Source organism: Rhododendron vialii, chromosome 2a (genome assembly GCF_030253575.1).
Source record: "Rhododendron vialii isolate Sample 1 chromosome 2a, ASM3025357v1".
Classification (NCBI taxonomy): domain Eukaryota; kingdom Viridiplantae; phylum Streptophyta; class Magnoliopsida; order Ericales; family Ericaceae; genus Rhododendron; species Rhododendron vialii.
The window spans coordinates 47,156,084-47,180,784 of NC_080558.1; the positions used below are offsets into that span (position 1 = coordinate 47,156,084).

Sequence of the window (24,701 nt, forward strand, 5' to 3'; positions counted from 1 at the left end):
ATGCTTCAAAATGCTCAAAAACCTTTATCACTACACATTAACGTGGAGTCTAAAAATGGTATGTGTGCACTACGTGAAGTGGTAGAGACTCGTGAAATATTATGTAACGGTGTTTCCAAAAGCATTCAATAATCACTTTATATCAACTTGAAAATTTAAAAAATTGCACGTCTTGCTCCAACAGCATCCAAGGGATCCCAAGTATATGGACCCGCAAATGTGTGATGGTGGAGGCTTGTCAAACAGAATCTGGGGATGTTGCTAAGTATTCCAGTGCCAAGCAGGTACTAAGCGGCATTCGGTTGTTCATTTTGGCACGGACGGCTCGGATTGAATTTGAACGCATACAGATCTGAACTATCTATTGCTCGGTCAAGATTTGAGCAGTTGATTGTCGAGATGAACGATCGAATCGGCCGCTCGGCACAGCTACCAAGTTGACAGCATCTCCCAATCCTGTCAAACAACTCCTTCAAATAGTGATGCTCCAGGAGTACGGAATAATCTCTATCATATTATGTGCTAATGAAAAATCATACTCCCTCTGTCCAAATTTAATATAGTCTTTTTTTGGAATTTGTGTCATTTTTCAATTGATTATATTTTCTAATTTATAATGTTTAACGTGATTTCGAAAATATTGTATTATAAAACTAATCGAGATTTATCAAACAAGTTCCATATTTGAAAATGAAATTCATTACAAATTCAAAAATATAATCTGTTTTTTAGTCGGTTAAAATTAGGGACAATTTAATCCGGATGGACGGAATAATTTATGTATGGGGTATATAATCACGAGAGGAACACAAAATTGAGAAGAAGAAAAAAAAACGAAGACAGGATCGTAGAATCTTGATGAAAGAGGTAAAATATTTCTCCTTCTATTTTCCTACTCTGGATCCATATCCAAGCGCCTGCAATCTAGGGTTCGTCAATCCCCTCCCCCCTCTCATTCTTCCAACTTCGACTCTATATCCCTCTCCCTGCATTCCTCTATCCCTCTCTTATCCCCCCTTGATTTCTCCGTTCCATTCTCCCTATCACTGGTTCGCCTAGTCCTTCAACTTCTTACTCCCACAGCTCCTACTGTCGATGTTTATTAGTTCTCCGTTATTGCCTATTTGACCTAATTGGGAGATACAGCATGCGATGCTCGTCTGATGTTTACACTGTTGTTTTCCTTACAGATTGTTGACGATCATGACGATGCTTGATTCAGATTATATGATGGAGAACGGAGCATCGGGAATACCGTTGGCACCGGAGGAGGAAAAAGGGATTGTGGAGGAATTGAGTAAACAAGCAGAGTCTAATTTGAAGGAAGGCAACTTGTATTACGTTGTTTCCAATAGGTAATCCAAACCGTCATCGTTTGAGTTATCAAGTATGGTAATTTACTTTTCTGCTGCGATTGTTATTAATCTTAGTCATGGATAACTGTTTTTTTTTTTTTTATTTCGTATGCAGACATTTGTTTAGTTTTAAAACTGAAGCAGTGAAAGTAGGACATTAGGATGGTAACACCATATGAAACATCACGATTTTTAAGGAACCCGTGGGATTCTTTCTGAAGGATTCTGTTTGAAGTGATAGAACTTTCTTTCAACAAAAATGATAGGGACACATCAAGGTGTACATCCTTTCTTACATCCTCTGTCACAAGTGATGGTGGGACCCACGACACTTTGACCAGGGTCCCACTATCACTTGTGAGCAGTGCTGGCCCAACATTTGGGTTGCCTAAGCCCAACTTCATGTTGTGTTGCCCACTTAATATTATGTCATACAAAATTAAAAAAATCATGCAAGTACCAAAAAAAAAAAAAAACCCAACAAAGTTACAATATTGTTCATTTAGCTTGAATAACATTAAAAAAAAAAAATTTCAACATCAAAATGTACCCCGGTTATAGTGCTTTATGATTAACACGATCCGATTCGAAGAAAATGACTTCTCCTTGCATTTTTTGTCAATTAAGTCATTGTACTTTACTTATCTAAGAACTCGGGGCTCATGCCGCTAACTTTTGATTATTTGGTTTTTTGGGCTTTTTAGTTGATGTATGTGACAATAATGCCTGTCTCGAAAAGCATAAAAAGCTTAAAAAGTCTCAAATGCCCAAAAATGCTCTTAGATGAACGGTGCCTCATTTTCAATTGAGTTCATAGTCAATCTATTTGATCTCTCTTGCGAAATGGTCTTTCGGAGGTAGAAACAATAACAACCATATAATTAGCTCGCTCTATTTATTTTAACCATGACTTTTCTTTTAATCAAATGTAACAACATATCACTTATACATTACTCCACTATTTTGTTTGTTAAATCGCAAATTTCCAACAAAGTAATTTAGTAATTTGATTTTTGTAATATTGTTGATTAGGTGGAAAAGAAAAAGAGGTAGAAAAAAATGAGTAATATTGAAAAGATGAGGTTGGGATTTGCGTTGGAATTGAACTTAGGTAGAACAAAAATGGAGTAACAAATAAAAGATCAGGCAGCTGCGGAGCGTGGGAATCGAACTTGGGTCGCCCAAAACATCTACAGCATCCAGTGGCCAGAGCACCAAGCTAATGCTTTGTGCTAGAAATGGGAAACTTTTTTATATTTATACCTAAGTTACAAATTTTTTTTTTGGTTGCCCCAGCATGGGGGTTGCCTGAGTCCGAGAACTTGCTGGGCTTACCTTGGGACTGGCCCTGCTTGTGAGGGAGGATGTAAAGTTAGATGTGTCCCTAGCATTGCTCATCTATCAAACACATACCGGATATCTTGGAAGAGAGAATCAAAGATCTTAGCGAACAATTATAGCCCCACGTTCGATGTTATTTTAGAAGAGCCGAGATTAAAAGGATTGCAAATTCACGTATTGAAGCGCTCTCCCACGGAGGCAGGGCAGTATTCTATTGCTGATTTCGGGCTATTGTGATAGTGGAGTAATAGTTTGTTGGAGCAGAAATATCTCTTTTAGCTACTCTCTCCGAGTTTTCTAGGATGCTGTGGTTAGTTAACTTAGTTTGGATGATTTGTAGTTGCCCTTGGTAGCAGTTTCATTCTCTTGAGGGATTCCCACAGTTATGAACTAATTGAAATAATAAGGTTTTATTCTCAAACTTTGTATCATTATCGTATAGGAGATTATTTTTAAGGGAGCTAATTCTTGGGGAGGCAGGTGTAACCAAATTTGGAACCGTTGTGTTTTATGGGATTCTTCAAGTTCCTTGCTATGAGGAAATTATGGTCTCTATGCACTGTAGGTAATCTAGGATGATTTGTCTGGGCCCCCTTGGTCATCAGAGTCACTCTGTTCTTGGTCCTTTTGGTGAACTTTTGCTAAAGGATTTTTTTCATTTCCTTTATAACAGTTCTCACAATGTTGTATTTTTTCTTTTCACCGTTTGTGCAGGTGGTACACAAGCTGGGAGAGATACACTAGGCAAGATGTTGACTATTATTTGTTTGACAAGGATACTGCTGATTCTCGGTCTTTGATTTCGCCGAAGCCAGTTGATAGACCTGGACCAATTGATAACTCCGATATACTTGTACATGGAATTGATACAGAAGGTAATGATCTGGATCTTCGTAGATCATTGCAAGAAGGATGTGATTACATTTTAGCTCCTCAACTGGTGTGGGAGAAGCTTTTTTGCTGGTAAATTTTAGACCTCAATTCCCTGTTTTTTTGTTTTTGTTTTGACAACTCCCTTCTTGTCAAGAACTTCCTTTTTTGTTATGTGGTTTGATAAGTAAGATCTTTCTAATCATGCTTAAAATATGCTCTCCTCAATGATGAATGTTTTTGAAAATCCTTGGAGATTCACTAGATTGATAACATGATGCTTATAAGGAGGCAGTGACTTAGGAGGATCGCAGGCTATTCTTCTCTGGTGGACCAAAAAATAATTTAAACAAACAAGAAAGTAGGGTTTGAGTGCGATTTTGTGGTTAGATCAAAGCATAGATGGTTCTTGTTCTCGGGTATATGCTTCCTACCCCTTGCTTCCAAAATAACATGGAATTAGCCAAAGTTACTGCTGAACTGACCTCTTAAATTTGAAGCATTAAAATGTTTTATGCAGACTTTGGAGAAATATTAGTGGTAATAGGATTCTGGCAAAGATATTTGCAACAAAAGAATCATACATGAAACCCAGAGCATTGATTTGTGGTTTGTAGTGTGCACGCTTTTTGGTCACTTCTGACTCTCTTATGTCATGCTATTTCTACCTTCAGTCCTTCACTTTTATGTTTCCCCCTTGCAAGAGTTGTGTATGACTCTTGTCATGCTGCTCGTATTTCCTATTCTTATCATTTTGGTTTTAGGTACAAGGGCGGACCAGCATTACCAAGGAATTTGATTTCACAGGGTGATTTTAACAAGCAGTTTAATGTGGAGGTTTTCCCCCTGTGTCTGAAGTTAATTGATTCCAGAGACAATAGGCAATTGATTATCAGGTTGAGTAAAAAGGTTTGTCTACTTTCTGTTCATCTTTCCTCCCTTGCTTCAGTTTAGGTTAGCAATCAATCACGTGAAGATTATCAAAAAAAAAAATCAATCACGTGAAGAAAGTGTTAGATGTTCTTTCCTTTTGTCATTGCGCTCTCTCTCTCTCTCTCTCTCTCTCTCTCTCTCTCTCTCTCTCTCTCTCTCTCTCTCACTTCTTCATGGGATGATAATATCACCACTGCCATGCTAGGTTCAACTTAAATTGACTAGCTGTGACATTTGTTGATGAAATCAGTTTACTTATGTCTACAAATTGGTACAATCGATGAACTTCAGTGATGCTCCATCATATATGTGATGCGATTTACTTTTGAGAATTTCTCTTGCTCTTGCCTTTCCAAATAAACAAAACCATGCGCAATTGTTCAAAAAGAAAAAGTGAAACAAGTGGTCATTATTTTGTTAAACAAAATAATCTAAACAAGAGTATAAGAACAGTGCCCAGTTAGTACCTGTTACCCAAATTATGCAACCTAGAGGGGGGGTGAATAGGATTGCTAGTAATAATTACCAATAAAAATTTATCTCTAACAATATATGCAAACAATAAGTATGCAATCAAAATAGAGAGATAGAGAGATAGAACCCGTTTATAGTGGTTCGGTCCGGATTTGTCCACGGTCCGGCCCTACTCCACTTCTCCTCAAGCAATTACTTGAAGGTTAGACTAATCTTTAAAAGATTACAACTTGTAAGTCTTGCGGGTGCTTACAAGAACCGAATGCCTCTAGCTTTCCCGAGGAGCTAGCACAACCGCAAGAATTTTCTCCGAAAACTTCTCAAAAACAATAACACCCAAATTCCAACCCGAATTTGGTCTTCTAAGCTTTCAAGTGTTTGACTCAAACACTCACTTAGGAAATACAAGTATGTGAAGAAGGTATGAAAATTATCGCTCACGACTTGTACAAATTTTCTCTCAAGAATAATATGAAAGTGGAAGAACAATGAGAATTTTTGGCTTTGATCTTTTGAGAATTTGCTCTTGCAATAATATGGAATGTTGTAGCTTGTGTATGTGTACTCATTAATGAGTTCTTGATGCCTTATATAGCCATCCATATGCTTCCTAGCCGTTGGAAACTAGCCGTTTGAAACTAGCCGTTGTAAACTAGCCGTTGGAAACTAGCCGTTGGAAATTAGCCGTTTGAAACTAGCCGTTGGAAACTAGCCGTTGGAAACTAGCCGTTTGAAACTAGCCGTTGGAAACTAGCCGTTTGATAGAGTGGTCATCCGGGTGGTCGTCCGGTTGTCACAGCTTTCTGTTCAGACAGCCGGCTTGTCAGCCGGTTCGTCAACCTGTGGCTCACAATTTCATCTAAATAAACCGTTAAAGCATGTATTGAGCTCAATAAAGTCTTTGTAAATATAAATCATGAATCCAAGAGACTTTATGCTATATTTCAAGGTCACGAAAATATTTAATTCGGGAATCGACTTTTCGATAATTTTGTATTTGCCGAATAAAAATATCATTGAATTAATCATCAAAATAATTAATAGAGATGCATATAAATTTTCACAAATTATAATGCATACATTTTTCAACAGTACCCATTAATCTATAATAGAGTGGGTTTATGTTCTATCCCTCATAACCTCTCTCTCTCTCTCTCTCTCTCAACTCCTTTTCCGTTTGATTTGTTCAGGCTTCTTTACAAGAGCTTTATCAGAGAGTGTGTGCACTTCGAGGGATAGAGCCAGAAAAGGTATGTTATATGCTCTCTCTCTCTCTCTCTCTCTCTCTCTCTCTCTCTCTCTCTCTCCATATATCATTGTTATACTGCTCAAGAAACTTATCCCCTTTCCTTTTACAAAATTGCAACAGGCACGAATCTGGGACTATTTCAATAAACAGAAACACGAAATTCTACAGGATTCACTGAAGACTCTTGAAAAAGCTGCACTGCAGATGGATCAAGATGTAAGTATCCTTGGTTATGAATTTAATTTGGAGCTGGTGAAAATGTTGAAGAAAAATTTACACTTGGTCCTGGTGACTAATTTTCTGCTGCAATGAGGGTGACCATGCACATGCACTTAAACCTATTTCTCATCGGAAAATCCTTGGTCCTAAGGTCTAACCATCTTACTATCGTCTCTATGGTATTTTGGCGAAATGTTGCACTGGATGCTTTTTATGACCTTGTACTCTGCTAACTCGCCTGTTGATATTATTACTTCCATTTTTCATGCAAAAAATGGTTTTGAAGTTCGTCTGTGTTGCACTTTGGTTGGCAGCAGGCAAAACTTAGAAACATGGTGCCTTCAAGTCCTGTAATCTTCAAAAAAGGTTATTTAGTATTCATGTAATGGCTAGTGCAGGAAAATCAAGATGTTGGTTTGTTTCAAACTATCTCTCAAATGCAAGATGATTTTGTTATCTAAAGTTAATTCCATAAGTCAAGTGTATGATATATTCTTTTTGCCCTGCTGTATTAAATATTTAAATGCATTTTGAAATTTCTGTAGGCATCCCTTCCTATTGTTATTTTTAATTTAACCAGCTCATATAATTAACCTCACAAGGTTCTGTTGGACGAAGAATCTTATAGTTATGCGTTTAGAATCTACTGGAATCTTAAGGACATGTTTGGGTGTTGCATCACATGTATTCCTGAACAAATATTTAAATCAAATCAATCTTGGCATTGATTTGCCGCTGACTTGTTCTTTCCATTTTAGTTCCACTAACATGTCCATTTTGGCATGTCACTTGTTTTGATATTTTGTGGCTTGTTTCTTGATGCATTTATTTTGCAGATACTTCTGGAGGTCCAAGAAGATGGATTTTGGCCCTCTTGTTTTAGCATGGATTCAACAGGAAATGAATTAGCTTTGGTTCCCATAGACCCGTCAAGATCATCTGGGACAATTGAAGGCAGCCCATCTTTGTCCAATGGACATTCTACAAGTTATGGTGGCAGTTTTAACCCACGAAGCACTTTAAGTTCAATTTTTGCGGATACGGAAGATAGTTATGATATTTCCAAGACTGTAACGAAGGCAGACAGGGGAGGTTTTGCAGGATTGCAGAATTTGGGAAACACTTGTTTTATGAACAGTGCGATTCAGTGTTTAGTTCATACGCCTCCCATTGTTGAGTATTTCTTGCAAGATTACTCTAATGAGATCAACGAACAGAATCCTCTAGGTTTACATGTACGGGCTGTTCTAATTAATTACGGAAAGTTCTTATTTTAGAACTTCTGTATAAAGCGTCTAATATTGTTGTAGTTGTGCAGGGTGAGCTTGCAGTTGCATTTGGTGAGTTACTGAGAAAGCTTTGGTCTTCAGGGAGGACAGCTATTGCCCCTCGTGCATTTAAGGGAAAACTTGGTAGATTTGCTCCCCAGTTTAGTGGGTTCAATCAGCATGATTCACAAGTTAGTATTGCGTGACATCTTGTTACTGCACTAACAGATCTTTCATGTATTTTTCAGTTGGCCATACTGTATCTGCAGAATATTTGCTTTCGTGATTATTTAGTGAAGCAAAGACTGAATAGCTGAAGAAATCTGTCTTTTTTGTTAAATGAAGAAAAGTCACTCGATGCTACTGATGATTTCTCTATAGCTAAAAATTATTTCCATTGGTGTATGTTTTTGTAATGCTCCTGTGACCATTTGAAATTGTAATAGTAAGTCATGTAGTAGTTGTAGCGGAATATGGAAAAGAAATGCAGTCATAGCTTGTCATATGGGTATGGTCCAATTGTTTGAAACTTGCTATGGGAGAGCTCACAGTTGCTGTTATTGATTCTGATATCCAACTGTATGAAACTCGGGCTATTGGTGCTTGCCGTGTAATAATATTCCTATTGGTGATGCCAACATTTATCACTTCACCCAAGGCATCCAAACATGCCAGTGGAGAAAATGAATCAGAAATGTGACTGATGCTGTGGGGTATGCTTTAGTACTGAACATGAGCGAACTTGTGGAAGATGAAACTTAGTGTGATGGGCTCATGGACATGCACTTAGATTTTGGTTCCATGCATCTGCATTTGATGTCATTCTGAAGTATTATTCGTCAACAAGAAGTGTTTTCTGCAGATGAAGTTGTTTAATTAACTGTGCCTACAAGCTTCTTATTGTGAACAGTTTGTTGATTGAACTGAGTATTGCTACAGTGATAATATAATTTTTGTCCGTCACCAAAATTTAGCGTATGCTTGCAGGAATACTTTGTACTGCAGCGGTGACTCTCAGAAGATAATCAAGATGTTGATGTTTAATTATCCTCTCTTTTTTTAATCAAAATGTTTTGTTGTTCATCCCTGTAGGATTTAATGTTAGTTTTTTCTGTAGAGCTGTTGGTGGGTAGTTAATTGCATATTACTAGGGATCCATTATCGGACTAATGAAATTGATATTATTATCTGGCCATTCTATTTGTGTTTGGTGTTTATTTTTTTGGTACCCTTTGAACAAATTATTTCAAAACTCATACAAGGTTTTCACTTGTTAATTTTTTTCCTTTCCTTGTCAATAACTTATTTACTTTAGGAACTCCTTGCCTTCTTGCTTGATGGGCTGCATGAAGATTTAAATCGAGTTAAGCAAAAGCCCTATTTTGAAATAAAGGATTCTGATGGTCGCCCTGATGAGGAAGTTGCGGATGAGTGTTGGAGACATCACAAGGCTCGGAATGACTCCATAATTGTTGATGTTTGTCAAGTGAGTACATTTTCTTGTGTACTCTCAATTTGCGTGTTTGCCTTTTCTTTTAACCTTTATTAATTTGGTAGGGAGGGGAATGCTTTAACAGTTTTAACGAATTGGTTAGTCTATTGTTATTAAATTATTACTTGTTCGGGAAAGTTCTAGGTTCTTTATTGGCTTGTTTGGCTGAGGGTATTTCTTTCATTTATACAAGCTCCTCATCTGTATCCGTGGTTGCAGTTTCAGCACACGTAGTTCATTACTGCAGCTTTTAGAATTATCACTTGGTTATTGTTGCTCTCGATCAGGTCGTGTTGTCGTACAGCTCGGATATTTGTTTGCAGTCACTTTTAAACTCGTCCCGACTTAAAGGATTTCTTCTTTAAGACATGTTGTATGATTACATTTTTTGCATGCCATAGGTCTTAAGAGCATCCGCAATGTAATAATCAAAATTGGATAACCAAAAGTTGCCACATCATCTTTTGATTATCCATTTAAGACATTGCTAAAGTTAGCAATGTAGAGGTCCACAATGTAATAATCAAAATTGGATAACCAAAACTTGCCACATCACCTTTTTCAACTATAAAATTCTAAAAACTAAATTTTTTGACAATAATTTGAATACTCTTTTTGGAAAAAAAACAACAGTTTTTTTTAAGAAAATAGTTTAGTGAAAAAAAAACAGTTTTTTTTTTTTTGAAAAACTGTTGGAATCCGTTTTTTTTTGTAAAAACTCTTATAATTTTTTTTTTAATTTTTTAAAAAGTTTCTGGAAAAAAAAAATAAGTTTTTAAAAATAATTTTCTAGAATCATTGTTGAGAGATAAGGTTTTTATGTAATGATGGGTGTACTTGGTTGAGAAAATGTGGGGACCATTAAATTTGATTATTGGCAAAAAGGTTGCTAGTTTTGATTATTCAAAAGCCAAAATTTGATGAGTTGCTAAGAGGTTGCTAAGTTTGGTTATTACAATGTGAGCACTTTTTTTGAGCAAATATTGCTAACTTTAGCAACCTTTTGGTTTTGATTATTACATTGTGGATGCTCTAAAGGTGCTGCTCCAGAGATTTGGTAACTTGACATTGTACTTTATCTTTCTTTGAATAACAGTCTTGTGTTCACAAAATCTTTAAAGGATTTCGTCCTTAAGACATGTTGTATGATTACATTTTTTGCATGCCATAGGTCGTAAAGGTGCTGCTCCTGAGATTTGGTAACTTGACATTGTACTTTATCTTTCTTTGAATAACAGTCTTGTGTTCACAAAATCTTCAGGGACAATATAAATCAACATTGGTTTGCCCAGTTTGCAACAAAATTTCGATAACATTTGACCCCTTCATGTACTTATCATTACCGCTACCTTCTACGGTCACTCGGACAATGACAGTAACTGTATTTTATAGTGACGGGAGTGTTCTTCCAATGCCATACACTGTTACTGTCTTACAGCATGGCTGCTGTAAAGATCTGAGTATGGCTTTGGGTACTGCATGCTGCTTAAGTAGTGATGAAAGTCTGTTGCTTGCTGAGGTAATACATCTCTTCTTGGCTTCTGTGGTTTATATACTAATGCTTTGCCTATTCTAATGGGTCTTCTGAAGCTTTGTAAACAATCTGCAGGTGTATGATTATCATATATGTCATTATTTTGATAGCCCTTTGGAACCGTTATCCTCTATAAAAGACGGAGAACATCTTGTAGCGTACAGATTTCCAAAAAAGTGGGAAGAATTAACAAGACTGGAGATATGTCATCGATACCTAGAAAAGTAAGTTCTTATTCCTTTTATTCTTGCTGTTACTTTCCTCTCGATGAAAATAAAAAAACTCGAGGTTTCATCCGTTCAAGCTAGCAACTACTGAATACTTGCTTGCCTTGTCTTGTCTCGTTCTTTATTTGGAAGACATGGGCTCTGTTATTGTAGGAAGGTTGGCTGTCTGTTGTGGTGGTGACAGTAACGATCAAAAGAAGCTACGTAAGCATCATACTAAATTACAAATATATGCTAAATCATGAAGCAGAAAAAAAAAAAAAAAGACTAATAAAATTGACTAAATTATGTGGGTATTAAAAGTATTGGAGATGTTGGAACTTTGCTTGAAAAGAAGTAAGATCGTAGTCCTACTCCGTTGATTTTTGCTAACAGTTGCTACTTGTTATGGTTATTTATGGGCATCTTTCTTCCTTTGATTAATTCTTGATGTGGGACAATCTCAATAAAAAAAAGAATTTCATTGATTTATTCGTTGTTTCTATGTTCATTCTGTGTATTCTGCAATATTGGAGTTACTGAACATATTTTATGATATATACTCCTCTTGTCTGTTTCTGTAGGTGGGGTGAAGTGTCTATATCCATGGTTTTGAGAAAAATTGCTTTTATCTCTCAGATGTTCCATAAATGTTTTTGTTTCGTTGGTCTGAAAACAATGGGCTACATTACAGGGGTAGCCTTTACGAAAACCCCCAAAGAGAAATGAAAATAGGGGGGGAAATGGGAATGTGACCCCTAGGTGAAGTCTGGCAGCTGTCTATGATACATGGTGCCCTTGCTCTTTATGATAATATTTGTTCATACACTACTCTTTTTATTTTTCCTTGCAACTAAAGCTTTGTTGCTTTCCAGATGTTCATCAGACAATTTGGAGGGCAGTCAAAGGAAGCTTTTCTTGACACCACTGGTTACATATCTTGAGAACCCACAAACTGGAACTGACATTGATCTTGCTGTTTATAGAGTTTTGTCTCCATTGAGACGAAAAACATATTTTGGTTCAGCTAAGATTAATGGTGGCATGGAGAATGGATCTTTTTCAGAAGCTAATGATGAATCAACAAATTGCCTGGCTACCCATAACGGACTTGGATACCAGTCGATGCAAAATGGAAAACTTGAAGGAACATCCTCCGAGAAGCTGAACTTTCAGCTCTGCATATCTAACGGCAGGGGTTTTAGCTGCTGGCCACTTTCAAAGAATTCCCCCATTAAACCTGGTCAACTGGTTCATGTTATGCTGGATTGGACTTATAAAGAACAAGAACTGTATGATTCTAGTTACTTAAAGGATCTTCCTGTGGTTCACAAGGTAGAACTTATTGCGAAGAAAACTCCGCAAGAAGCTGTCTCTTTGTTTTCGTGCTTGGATGCATTTTTGAAGGAGGAACCTTTAGGACCAGATGACATGTGGTAGAATACTTGGAACCTGTTCGTATTGCATAACTTAGTCTGCTTCACCTCAAGTATCATAGCATAGTCATTTGTTGGGTTAATTTTAATGTAGGTACTGCCCTAGTTGCAAGGAGCACAGGCAAGCCACCAAGAAGTTAGACTTATGGAGGTTGCCAGATGTACTAGTCTTTCACCTAAAACGGTTCTCATACAGCCGTTACCTGAAGAACAAACTCGATACTTTTGTGAATTTCCCGATTCATAATCTTGATTTAAGCAAATATGTGAGATCGAAGGATGCATTTGGGCAATCTCATGTCTACGAGCTCTATGCCATTAGCAACCACTATGGTGGCCTTGGTGGAGGGCATTACACTGCTTATGCTAAGGTATGTACAAACGGAGCTTTTTATGCGTTCTTCTCATTTTTTCCTCTTGGTAAAACTGTCCATCTCGCTGGTTCGTATGGAAATTAAAGAGTGATAAGTTGACTTGCTCTTTGTAACATTGGTTTCATCATCCAACTATCTCTCATGCACTAACTATTGCCATGCCACTGCCATTTCCAAAGTACTATTCCTTTAATTTCGGAATGAGTTGGACAGTCTGGATTAATGAAAGTTTGCTTTTTCAATTTGTAGTTAATTGAAGAGAACAGTTGGTATCATTTTGATGATGCCCGTGTATCGTCAGTTAGTGAAGCTGACATCAAGAGTTCTGCTGCTTATGTGTTGTTCTACCAAAGAGTTAAGGTTGAACCAAATGCTGGACCAGTAAAACCATCCCAGGATCAAGTGAATCCTTGAAATGTATTCTGGGTGTGCGGGCTTCATTTTTTTTTTGCCTATTATTTTTGGCTCTTGTGCCTCTGCGCTCCAGGTGACAATTTGGTCCAGTGGTAGAATAGTCTATCAACGTGATATATGATGTATAGGAAACCTGGTGCCGTCTGGTTTGAAGGCAAGAGAACAGGCTTGGTGTGGATAGTCATTCAGCAACGTGGTGCCAAGGTAAAGAGAGGCTCTGGTAAGCATGGCTGGAGTACTACTCTTCATCAAAATCATAGTTTTTGGATAGAAAATTTCGCCGGTTTTGGCTTTTGGTAGGATTTTAGATATTCTAATTATGAAGCTTCTTACTTAAAAGGTCATTTTTTCCATCGACATGTTCCGCAAATACTTGCAATGTGGAACTTGTTTTGCTCCTTTCTGACTTACAAAGTCAATTGGACTGAGAGGGGAAGTCAAATGCCATTTTTGTTGCTATTACTCTCTACTTATCTTCTTTGTGTTCACTTTCATGGGCTAATCTAGCGATTATGGTTTTTAACATGTATAGAAGTTATACGCATTTCTGTGGTGTTGGTGTATTGTCTATTTCTATTGGCTTACACGTGTTAGTCTTTAAATATGTAAGCTTCATTGAAAAGTTGAAATCTATGGTTGAGGATTTCTTGTGGAACCATTACACATTCCCAACTGCATATTCCCAACTGTTGTTAACAAAAGAAAAGAATAGTCCTCTTGTCAAGAGGTATTGAACGGCAAAGAAAATTTTCATTCAACGATCAAAAGTTAAAATGAAAGAAACTTATGGCCGGTGACAAGTTAATGAACGGTATATCTGTACTTTTGGGGAGTCTCTCAAAGAGATTCATTAACGACTCTAAAGTTCCGACTTGCATTTTAGCATGCGAACAATGTTTATCTAAAACGGGAATTAAGATTTCGTATCTTTCTAATCCTCCATTACAGTTGTGTTTGGCAACTTGAATTGAAATTATTGATTGCAAACCCCTTGTTTTTATGGTTCCAGCTGTAAATGTTGGCCAGCCATAATGAACAAAAGAACCAGCATAAACAGTCCTCCATGTTTGTACTCTGCAACCTTATTTCGCATTTTAAGTTTTCATCCAGTTCTTTACCATTAATTAAGTTGATCAAGCCCGTCTGTACTAGTTTTATTTCGCATTTTTGCAGTTGCTCATGCTCGTTTGGAGTTTGCTTCCCATTTGTTTTGTCCTGAACTGGTTTTGGATGCTAATCCTACTCTAGCTATTTCGGCGTGGAGAAAATCGAGTAATGATTCCCTTAAAATCAAGGATGCAGCTTTTAACTGTAATGGTTTTAATGCTACGGGGTGGTTATTCAAAATCACCGGGGGGAGATGGTGGATGATTCTTATAGAAGATTCAAGATGTCATCTGTCCTTCAAGGAGAACTCCTTGCGAGTAGGATGGCGTGTGTTATGGCCAGGTGTTAGCACCTTGATTTTCAAGGCTTGCTAAGCTTGGCTAGCGGTGGCACCTTGCACCCTAGCCAACCGATGGAAACTTAGGCATGAGGCAGACACGTCTTTCCAAGGTGACTCGATGGTGTCGGTTGGTGTCGGCACTGGTCCATTAGGCAAGTGGCAGTTGGGATGCACATGAAGGCCCGATGATTATTGGGGCATGGATGCTAAACAGGAAGCTAGCTTGTGGGATGACGCAATCAGAAAACGGCTAAGTATTTGGAGTTGGGTTGGATCACGAAATTGGCCAGGCAGCCTTGATTGGGATCAGGCAAAACGGTTATTGACGGTTACTGCATTCTGCACATGTTGCTTGCAGGCAGGGACATGTGTCCCCAGCAGAATCGGACAGTTATTAGCAGTTATTACCAGGCAGTTTTATTTTCCTATGTGCTGGCAGCTTGTGGCTGTGCCAGCACAACCCTAGGGCAGTTGGGGGTGTCAACTGCAGATCATGGGGCCATCCCATGATCCCATTTTACTTAGTGGCCACGTTTTATTGATTGTAGCCTTATATAGGCACTGCATTTTTTAGTCTAAGGCAGAGGGATGTTCTGTCTAATACTCTAAGTGTTTTCCTTGTATTATCGGTGCAATAAAAGGTTGGGACGGGTTCCTGTAAACGGTGTGCGTGCTAGACTTCATTCAAACTCGTGTGTGTGTGTGTGTGTGTGTGTGTGTGTGTGTTTTACTGTGTTGGCTAAGACCAAGTCTTGCTGGAAACTTGGTGCCATCACGGGCAGAATCTGTAGGCGAAATTCAGCCCCGTGATAGTTGGTATCAGAGCTCCGGGTTGGAGTTATGGTTGCGAATGCTGCTCTGGATGCAGTGCGGGAATGTGTTAAACAGTTGGAAGATCTTGTGGGTATTGATGATTCTGATGAGGGCGTCACCTTGGTTGACCGTTTGGATGTTATGTTGGCTTCGGTTCAATCTCAGAAAACTGAACACGAAGCACACATCGCTCAGATTGAAACCAAGTTTACAGAGGTGTTGAATGATATGGCTAAACTCTCAGATGTCATGAAGAAAAGAGTTTCCAACTTGGAGTCGGAATTGCTGGTGGTAAAAAGGGCCTTTCTTGGTCGCCCCGAAAGTTTCGATACTCGTGTTAGCATGAAAGTTCCTGAACCAAAGGCTTTCGGTGATGCCTGAAATGCCAAGGAGTTGGAGAACTTCCTCTGGGATATGGAGCAGTACTTCTCTGTTGCTCGTGTTCCAGTGGGAGATCGGGTGACGATAATTACTATGTATCTCGCTGGAGACGCTAAGCTCTGGTGGAGAACTCGATCTGAGGATGATGTCCGTCCAAAGATTGAGACGTGGGAGACGCTAAAGAAGGAATTGAAGGATCAGTTCCTGCCTTGCAATTCTTCGTGGCTTGCAAGGGAGTCGCTGAAACGGTTGAAGCACACTGGTATGGTGCGAGATTATGTGAAGGAATTCAGTTCGTTGATGCTTGACATCAAGAACATGTTGGAAGAGGACAAGCTGTTCAATTTTATGTCGGGTCTGCAGAATTGGGCGAAGTTGGAGCTTCGAAGGTTGGGAATCAAAGACTTGCCTATGGCTGTTGCTGCTGTCGACGGTTTGGCCGACTTCAAACTGATGGGTAAATCCAATGCCTCTGAATCTAGCAGTTCCAAATCGAAAACTAAGAACAAGAAGGCTGGTGAAAAGAAGGCTGGTGAAAAGAAATGGGAGAAGCCCCAGAAGTCCAAGCCGACGGGTAACAATAAATTGCAGGACAAGGGGAATTCCAATTCTGGTTGCTTTATTTGTAGCGGGCCACATCGGGCAAAGGATTGCCCAAAACGTGAGAAACTGAATGCTAGTTGCGTTGATGAAGCCAAGGGGGCAGATTCTGACTCGGATGGTCATGTTCGAGTCAACCCGTTGCAGTTACTGAATGTTATTCATGCAAACAAGGCCCCGGCCTCGCAGAGATCAGGTTTGATGTACGTTAAAGTGTTGCTTTGTAATATTGATGTGTTGGCAATGGTCGATACAGGAGCCACACATAATTTCATTTCAGAACGGTTGGTATATTCGCTCGGTCTTAAAGTTGTCAAGAGTTCCAGTCGGATTAAGACGGTCAATTCCACTGCACAATCTGTGCACGGATCAACCAGTGATGTTCAAATGAAGGTTGGTGACTGGAACGGGCGGGTGGACTTGATGGTAGTCCCACTTGATGACTTTGAACTTATTCTTGGGAATGATTTCTTTGTGGCTGCTAAAGTGGCTTTGATGCCACATCTCGGTGGGATATTTATTGCTGATGAGAAACAACCCTGCTTTGTGCCCCGGTGTTCCAAGGCAGAAAAGGCCAAGCGGGCAAAAGAAGATACGAGTGGTTGGCTATCGGCAATACAAGTACAGAATGGGCTGAAGAAGGGTGAAATGACTTACCTTGCAGCACCGGTTGAGCTTAAACCAGACGTGAAGGTAGAAGTCCCGGATGAGGTGGCAATTTTCCTGAAGGAGTTTGCTGATGTGATGCCTCCAGAATTGCCTAAGTCTCTCCCTCCTCGGCGGGCTACATATCATAAAATTGAGTTACTTCCAGGCGCTAAGCCTCCGACTAAGGCCCCTTATCGGATGTCTCCGTTAGAGCTTGCAGAATTGAGGAAGCAGTTAACGGAACTGCTTGATGCTGGCTTGGTTCAACCCTCAAAGGCTCCTTACGGTGCCTCGGTTCTGTTCTAAAAGAAGCAGGATGGTTCATTGCGGATGTGTGTTGACTATCGGGCACTAAACAAGGTTACAGTGAAGAACAAGTATCCAGTCCCGTTGGTGACCGATCTCTTTGATCAGCTATGCAAAGCCTCCTATTTCACGAAGTTGGATCTCAGATCGAGCTATTGGCAAGTCCGTGTTGCGGAAGGGGATGAGGCAAAGACCACATGCGTAACTCGGTATGGTTCTTTTGAATTTTTAGTTACGCCATTTGGTTTTACGAATGCTCCTGCGACGTTTTGTAACTTGATGAACGATGTTTTTTATGATTGTGTCGATGATTTCGTAGTTGTGTACTTAGATGACATTGTTATCTATAGTGAGTCCTTGGAGGACCATTTGTCCCATCTTACAGATGTGCTGTCCAGGCTTAGGAAGCACGAATTGTATGTAAAAATGGAGAAGTGTGAGTTCGCCCAACAGGAAATCAAATTCCTCGGGCATGTAATTAGCAAAGGCCATGTAAAAATGGATAGACGGAAGGTTCAGGCCATTTTGGACTGGCCGCCGCCTACCAAAGTGTCTGAATTACGATCTTTTCTTGGATTAGCTAACTATTACAGGAAGTTCATCCACAACAATTCAAAGATGACGGCCCCTTTGACAGAGTTGTTGAAGAAAAATCAGACTTGGCAGTGGGAAGCTGGCTGCCAAGAGGCCTTTGAAAAGCTCAAGGTTGCTGTGGCAAGCGAGCCGGTGCTGCGACTGCTCGACTTTGAGTTGCCTTTCGAAGTGCACACAGATGCCTCAGACAAAGCAATTGGCGGGGTACTTGTGCAAGAGGGCCATCCTGTTGCCTTTGAAAGCTGGAAGCTGAATGATGCAGAGAAGAGATATTCCGCTCACGAGAAGGAAATGATGGCTGTGGTGCATTGCCTTCAAACTTGGCGAGTTTACTTGCTGGGTACGAAGTTCTTGGTATTGACGAACAATGTGGCGAATACTTTCTTCAAAGTGCAGAAGAAGTTATCGCCAAGGCAGGCTCGCTGGCAAGAATACCTTGAAGAGTATGATTTTGAGTGGAAGCACAAACCTAGTCGTCATAACCAGGTTGCCGATGCTTTAAGCCGCAAGGAAGTGCTGGGGTACATTGTTGCTATCTCTCAAGTTGCATCAGGCTTTGTGGACAGGATCCGGGTAAATGCTGGAAATGATTTTGAGTATCAAAAGCTGGTACAACATGTAACAACTCCGATTTTTCGTTCAATAAAAATCTCGTTGTTATTTGAAATTTCTTAATTTCTCTTAATTGCTCGTTGATTTTCTTATTTGATTCCTTGTTGTTTGTATTTAAACAATCGATCGCCTTATCATCGTATTTCTCGACTAGAAACCCTAATTTCACTTTAGCCCTCGAGGATCGTTTCTTGACTTATATGCCCTACTTAGCAAGCCTAGTTAGCTTTTAACCGGCTTGATGGAGTAACCAAGCTAGGAAGTCACCTAGTTACTTATCCCTAACCAAAGATGGACCATTTTGCCCATCTTAAACCTTTTGAACCCTAGACTAGAAAGGATTTAATTGTTTTCTTTTATTGTTTTAGTTTTATTCTTTATCCATTGGACGATAAATGTTAGGGAAATTATTATCCATTGGATAATAGAAACCCATTTCTTTATATTAAAAGGATTTTTGAAAGATTTGAACAAGTACTTTGATCTTTTAAAGAAATGACATTTGAAAAGTACTTTTGATTATTTTTTCTAATAAAAGTACCCAAGTAACTTTGGACCATTGGATAATAACCGTTACGATAATCTTTACCCATTGGACAAAAGCCTTTTCTTTATTTTATTTGGTAAGTACATATATATATATATATATATATATATATATCACATGTGTATTTTCAAAAAGGACATGTAGTCTTTTTCAAAAACTTAATTTAGTATTTAAAGTACCCGTACCTTATTGTGGGCACGCGCCCCCGGAAATTTTGTTTGTAAAATTGGGTGCGGCCCTTTTTGTTGGGAAAAGCGCGGCGAAACGCCTCGATTCAGAGTCGCCACTCGGGTTTTAGCGGTAAGAACACCCAAGGAACCGAACTCGAAAAACGTTTGCCACGTTTGTTTGAGTTTGAAAAAGGCATAGACCGGTCCGTCGTCACCTTCGATATCTGAGGTTCGGGAGCCAGGTTACGAGAGGAGAAGGGTTTTATGGCACCCCTCTCGCCCAATCCGGAGATCGGTCTCTACTAGGGCATTTTGTAAAAGCGCTTGCATTTTTCTCTCATTTGATCATTTTTTAGCCAGTTAGGGCGGGGGAACAGTTAATGGGGATTAAAACTTTAACAAGTCGTGATTTATGACAAAAATGCTTATGAATGGCTTGATTGCAATGCTAAAATATAGATTGAGAACAAGCACTGAGCAAACTGGACAAATTGCAGTACGCTGCCTCGCAAGGGCGTGAGCAAGTTCTACCAGCATGCACTGGCCGAGCCACTGCATGTTGATATGACCTGCGCACGCCACAGGGCGACCGGCGTACTCCACTCATCTGGTTTCACAGTCCTTGTTTGCAATCCTCTGGGCTCTGGAAAAGGACCAGCGCACACCCAGGACAAATCATGCAGTTAAATAAGCAGGATATATACATTTACAGACAGATGAGATGGCTTGAAGCCATGAAAATAGACAAGAAACCCCCTAAACAATGTGGGGACAGAAAGGAGGCCAAGACTGAACTAAGATGCAAAGGCCAGCCACTGGATCCTAGCTTTAACTGCCGTACGCCAGTCATGGACTGTCGTACGCACGTTGGACCCTAATCCAGTGCTTGGCTTTTGCATCATCTGGGCTCTGGAGCATGACCAGAAGGATCCCAGGGGCCTTTTAAGCAGATAAGAAGCGAGTATTAATTACTACATCTAAACAGTTCTAAATATACAGAAAGCGATAAACTGGTTGTTTAGCATGCAAGGGTGACTAACAGGAAGATAAAGCGACAGAAATGGTAGTCCATGATCCCCACGCCAGTAGTGCTCGTTCTACCATGACTGGCGTACGGCATATGGTTACTGGCGTGCGCCATGTATCACCTCATACGTTTGTCATATTTTGCCAGTTTGAGGCCAGGACTAGTATTACTTACTAGCCTGGGCCTCACTGGTTCCCCTCAGGGGCCAAAAACATAAAGGGACGCAAAGGTGGTATACCTTTTGTTTGAGGATTGAGGGTGGTATTGAACTTTAAAGCTTGGAGATGGAAGCTTAGATGGTGACTGGATGTCAGCAGGGTGTGTGGAAGTGGGCTGTTTTCTTTTCTCTTTCAATGGAAGAAAAAGGGATAGAGAGCAAGAAAGGAGGAAGGAGAGAGTTTCTACTTCTTAATGAGGCCAACCCCATGCAAATGAATGCAAGGGGGGGAGGGTATTTATAGGGGGAGAGAGACTGAGATCAGTCTGGTGCTAATGCCTGTTTGGCTGGTTAAGACAAGGTTGGAGCCTCCCATGCATTAAATGCATGGGACTTGCCTTGATGGGGGGTGTAGGAGAGAGAGGGAACGTCTCTGCCGAAAGTAATCATCAGGGACGCTGTAGCCGACGTCAGGGTGGCACAAAAGTCCCGCCCAAGTTGCTGAATAAAGTTGATTTGACTGGGTTTGACTGGCGTGCGCCATTATTAACTGGCGTGCGCCAATAAAAGATGGGCCACTAGTCGATGACTGACACGTGGCAGATGACTGGCGTACGCCTTCAGGACGCTGGCGTATGCCAATTGGGTTTTGCTGGGGCTGTTTGGCTCTGGTTTGAAGGGTTTGAAAGGGGTTTTAAGAGAGGTTCGGGACGCTCAAAGCTCAACCACACCTTTGTCCTTAAACTGTTTTCGACTAAGATCATCATTGGGGAAATAAAAGATCGACAAATAATGCTATCTGGACAGTCCAGAATGGGGTGTCTACAGAAGCCCCCCTTTGACGGCACTTGATGCACCATTGATTGGAGACAAGTAACGTCAAAGGTTTCCTAGACACCCTCTTTCAAGGCTATCCAGAATGCAAGAACTTTGAAGAACCTGTTTGATTCGACGTAGGGGCGGATAGACCGCTGCTTCGCTGTCTTTGATAGACAGATCACAGAAATGTGGACTCTCCTGGGGAATGATCCTTTTGCAAGAGCACCGACTCTGTTGGGGAAAGCAGATTGTGGGACGGGTAGATCGTCTTTGATTTCAAAATAGATCATCGCTGATTTGACGAGTGGATCGTCGTTGATTTGAATTTGAACGGATAGATCGTCGTTGATTTGAAATTGGACGAGTGGATCGTCGTTGATTTGAGTTTGGACGGATAGATCGTCGTTGATATGAATTTGGACGGATAGATCGTCGTTGATTTGAGTTTGGACGGATAGATCGTCGTTGATTTGAAATTGGACGGATAGATCGTCGTTGATTTGAGTTTGGACGGATAGATCGTCGTTGATTTGAAATTGGACGGATAGATCGTCGTTGATTTGAATTTGGACGGATAGATCGTCGTTGATTTGAGTTTGGACGGGCCTCTGCTTGGGGACGAGTCAAAAACTTTCCAGAATGAGTTGGGCTTTTCTTTTGAGGATGAAATCTAGTACACAGTGAATTGGGCCTAAGGCCCAGGACTTACTGGCGTACGGTATCATAATACTGGCGTGCGCCACTTTTGCGAAAGATCCAAGCCCAGACCCGGCCCAGATCCGGCCCAATCGCTCCATACGTCGTATAAACTTCTGTATATGGCAGGAAACCGCCATTCCTTCGGTTTTTGAACTCCCAAAACTTCGAAAACATTGTCAAATCTTCATTCTCTCCCGCAATCTTTCATCCTTCTTGTAAACCCACTTACCCACGCTCATCCATGGCAGAATCCGGAGGCGGCAAAGGGGGCCACGGCAGTGATAGAGGTGGTGGTGATGAGGGTCGGTCGAGGGATGGAGCCGAGATCATGGGTGCTCGAATCGACGATCCATCGGCTACAGAGGCCTCGTCGGCCGTTGGTGCAGTGGTTACTGGCGAGTCTGGTGGTGGCGATGGCCATGCACCGGAGGTGGTTGGTGGCGACGGGCGGCGTACGCCAGGAGGGCTACGGCGTACGCCAGGCTCTGTTGTGATAGTGGGTCCACAGGTTCGTCGACTGGATCCAAGCAGTGGGGTAGAAGGTGTGGTGATTACCGGTTTGGGCTCGGCTGGAGGCGGCGGCAGCAGTAGGGGTAGTGGCGATGATGGTGATCGGCCGGGGACGCCGGTGAGAGATCCGGCGAGGGGCAAAGGTCCCGTGGTTGAGGAGGACGTATTCGGAGAGGCACCCGTGGAAGGGGCTGAGTTTCGGCCTGCAGTGGGGTCCTCGGTGCACGTACCCATCACTCGGGGAGATTTTGCCGAGTTTGTGTCTGAGGAAGAACTCGGCCGGTTGCTCCGGGAGAACCCGGGGGTGGTGGCTGCAGTGCTGGCAGCAAGGGAGGATAGAGCCCGGCAAGTTGAGAGAGCGCAGGAGGAGGAGCGCTTGAGGGAAGAGGCCGAGAGGGCCAGGGCCGAGGAGGAGGCCTTTGTGAGCGAGGCTGAGGCAGCCGAAGAGGCTCAGGGGGAGGTGTGGTCCTTTGAGCGGGCAGTGACGCTCGCAGAGTCCATACGGCTGGCACCCCGTGCTAAGTTTGACGCGGCCACCTATGCCTTGCCCGAGCCACACGTGTTCATTCCGTCTGGGGTTGATAGCCTGGCACCTTTGAGGGAGAGCTACGATGCAGAGCTTGTTCTGAGAGACCCTCAGAGACACCTGTCCGTGAACTGGGCGCAGGTATTCCTTTGAACTTTTTCTTTGATATGCATGTCTTGTCATTTGAATTCAAATGTAGCTTTGAACTGTCGTAGCGTAGCTCGCAATGCCTGTTGACCAGAACCTTGAACTGTAACTTGACTGGGAAAGTAGAACTTTGAATAGCATGCCTTGACTTCGAAACTTGGCTTAAATGATATAACACTTGAAGTAGTTGAATCGACTTGTAGAATGCCCACGACTTCGACAAAACTGTTAGTGCCAAATTCGAATCAATCGTAAGTGGCCTCGACTTGATAGGATTTATCCTTTGAACTTGAACTCGACTAGGTAGATTGTCATGACATGTCGAACGCCCGGATGGCGTGCCCAATAGCTTGAATCGGCCATATTGATAAACTGAAAACTCGTGCAATCGACTGAGAGATGTACCTTGAGAAAAGAGAGGCCCTCTAGCTCGGAACCTGACTAAGAAATACCTTTGAACTGATTCGACTGATAGCAGAACTTGATAGGTAATACAAGTGCCCGGTAACTTTGTTCGACCTTTATGGTACCTGTTTCGACTTGCAGAGTTACTCTTTGATATTCTGAATTCGACTAACCGTTTGGATTGCAATTACTGATGAAACTCTTTTCACTGCCTGTCTTTGTTGTGCAGAGGGGGGCGGCCAGCACTCGGGGCCACGGAGGTCCGGCGAGCTCGCTTGAGTTGTACAGGAGCTTGCCCGAGCGTGTCAGGGCCTTGGTTGACGCTGCAGGGTTCCGGCCGTTTATCCTCACTTTGACGGCCGTGAAGAGCGATCACGCTCTGCTGACAGCGTTGGCCGAGAGGTGGTGGGATTCCTCAAATACCTTCCACTTGCTGATTGGGGAGATGACGGTGACCCCGTCTGACTTTGCAGCGCTCACGGGCTTGAGGGTAGGTGGAGAGCCTATCCCGTTTGACTTAGAGATTTACAGGGATCCTGAGGCTCTGGCGTGGTTTTTAGGGCAGGCGCCGGCGGGTGAGGCGGAGACTGTCCATTATGACCAGTTTAAGCGGTATTTGCACGGGAGGGAGCCGGAGCAGATGGCGAGGGCCTACTTGTTGTACTTGTTCGGGGCTACCTTGTACCCGAACAAACGATCCACGGTGCACCTGTCCTACTTACCGGCCCTCCATGATTTAGGCGCAGCTTCGAGGTTTGACTAGGGAGGAGCAGCTCTGGGTGCCTGCTATAGTTTCATGGGAGAGTTCTCGCGCGGAAAGAAGGCGACGGCCGGCTACTGGAGAGTGTGGGAGGTAAGAAACAAAGCTTGTCATTTACTTCCCGCTTTTCTATTTCTTGCACTTGTCTTTAATTTGCCTATGAACTGAATTCTGACGCTTTGATTACCTGATCGTTTGCAGCTATGGGCCTATGAAGTGCTGAAGATGTACCCACCGGAGAACAAGTGCCCGAACCTGAGGATGCTCCCTCGTGCCATGATCTGGGGTCCTATGTATAGCGGCAAGAAGAAGTCGAGAGGGAGCCTCCTAGCCTTCCGGTCGTACCTGGACGAGCTGTCGGGTACTCA

General features: G+C 41.5%; 2 protein-coding genes and 1 long non-coding RNA gene across 5 annotated transcripts in view; 2 read left to right on the forward strand and 1 right to left on the reverse strand.

Moving 5' to 3' along the window:
- Positions 1 to 803: 803 nt before the first annotated feature.
- Positions 804 to 13,627, forward strand: LOC131317625 (ubiquitin carboxyl-terminal hydrolase 9-like). 3 transcript variants are annotated; one of them, XM_058347156.1, is made up of 14 exons: positions 804 to 867; positions 1,191 to 1,355; positions 3,411 to 3,659; positions 4,331 to 4,475; positions 6,164 to 6,223; positions 6,343 to 6,438; positions 7,278 to 7,676; positions 7,760 to 7,900; positions 9,025 to 9,195; positions 10,463 to 10,720; positions 10,811 to 10,959; positions 11,817 to 12,377; positions 12,472 to 12,748; positions 13,001 to 13,627. In XM_058347156.1, exons 2-14 carry the CDS (start codon positions 1,204 to 1,206, stop codon positions 13,163 to 13,165), a joined length of 2,823 nt encoding a protein of 940 aa, XP_058203139.1. In that variant the 5' UTR covers positions 804 to 867; positions 1,191 to 1,203; the 3' UTR covers positions 13,166 to 13,627. The 3 variants fall into 3 exon arrangements, with proteins under 3 accessions (XP_058203139.1, XP_058203137.1, XP_058203138.1); XM_058347154.1 differs by having other exon boundaries at positions 832 to 929; XM_058347155.1 differs by lacking the exon at positions 804 to 867 and adding an exon at positions 886 to 1,049.
- LOC131317628 (uncharacterized) lies at positions 4,661 to 6,255 on the reverse strand. Its single transcript, XR_009197357.1, has 2 exons — positions 6,069 to 6,255; positions 4,661 to 4,966 (listed from the first exon to the last, which is right to left on the reverse strand). It is a non-coding gene; the product is annotated as an uncharacterized LOC131317628 (long non-coding RNA).
- A 122-nt stretch (positions 13,628 to 13,749) lies between the features above and the next one.
- LOC131317627 (uncharacterized) overlaps positions 13,750 to 24,701 on the forward strand; it is a 30,384-nt gene continuing 19,432 nt past the window's right edge. The window contains exons 1-2 of the mRNA XM_058347159.1: positions 13,750 to 14,230; positions 14,339 to 14,614. Of these exons, the coding sequence (XP_058203142.1) occupies positions 14,197 to 14,230; positions 14,339 to 14,614 (310 nt within the window). The 5' untranslated portion in view covers positions 13,750 to 14,196. The remainder of the gene's footprint in view (positions 14,231 to 14,338; positions 14,615 to 24,701) is intronic.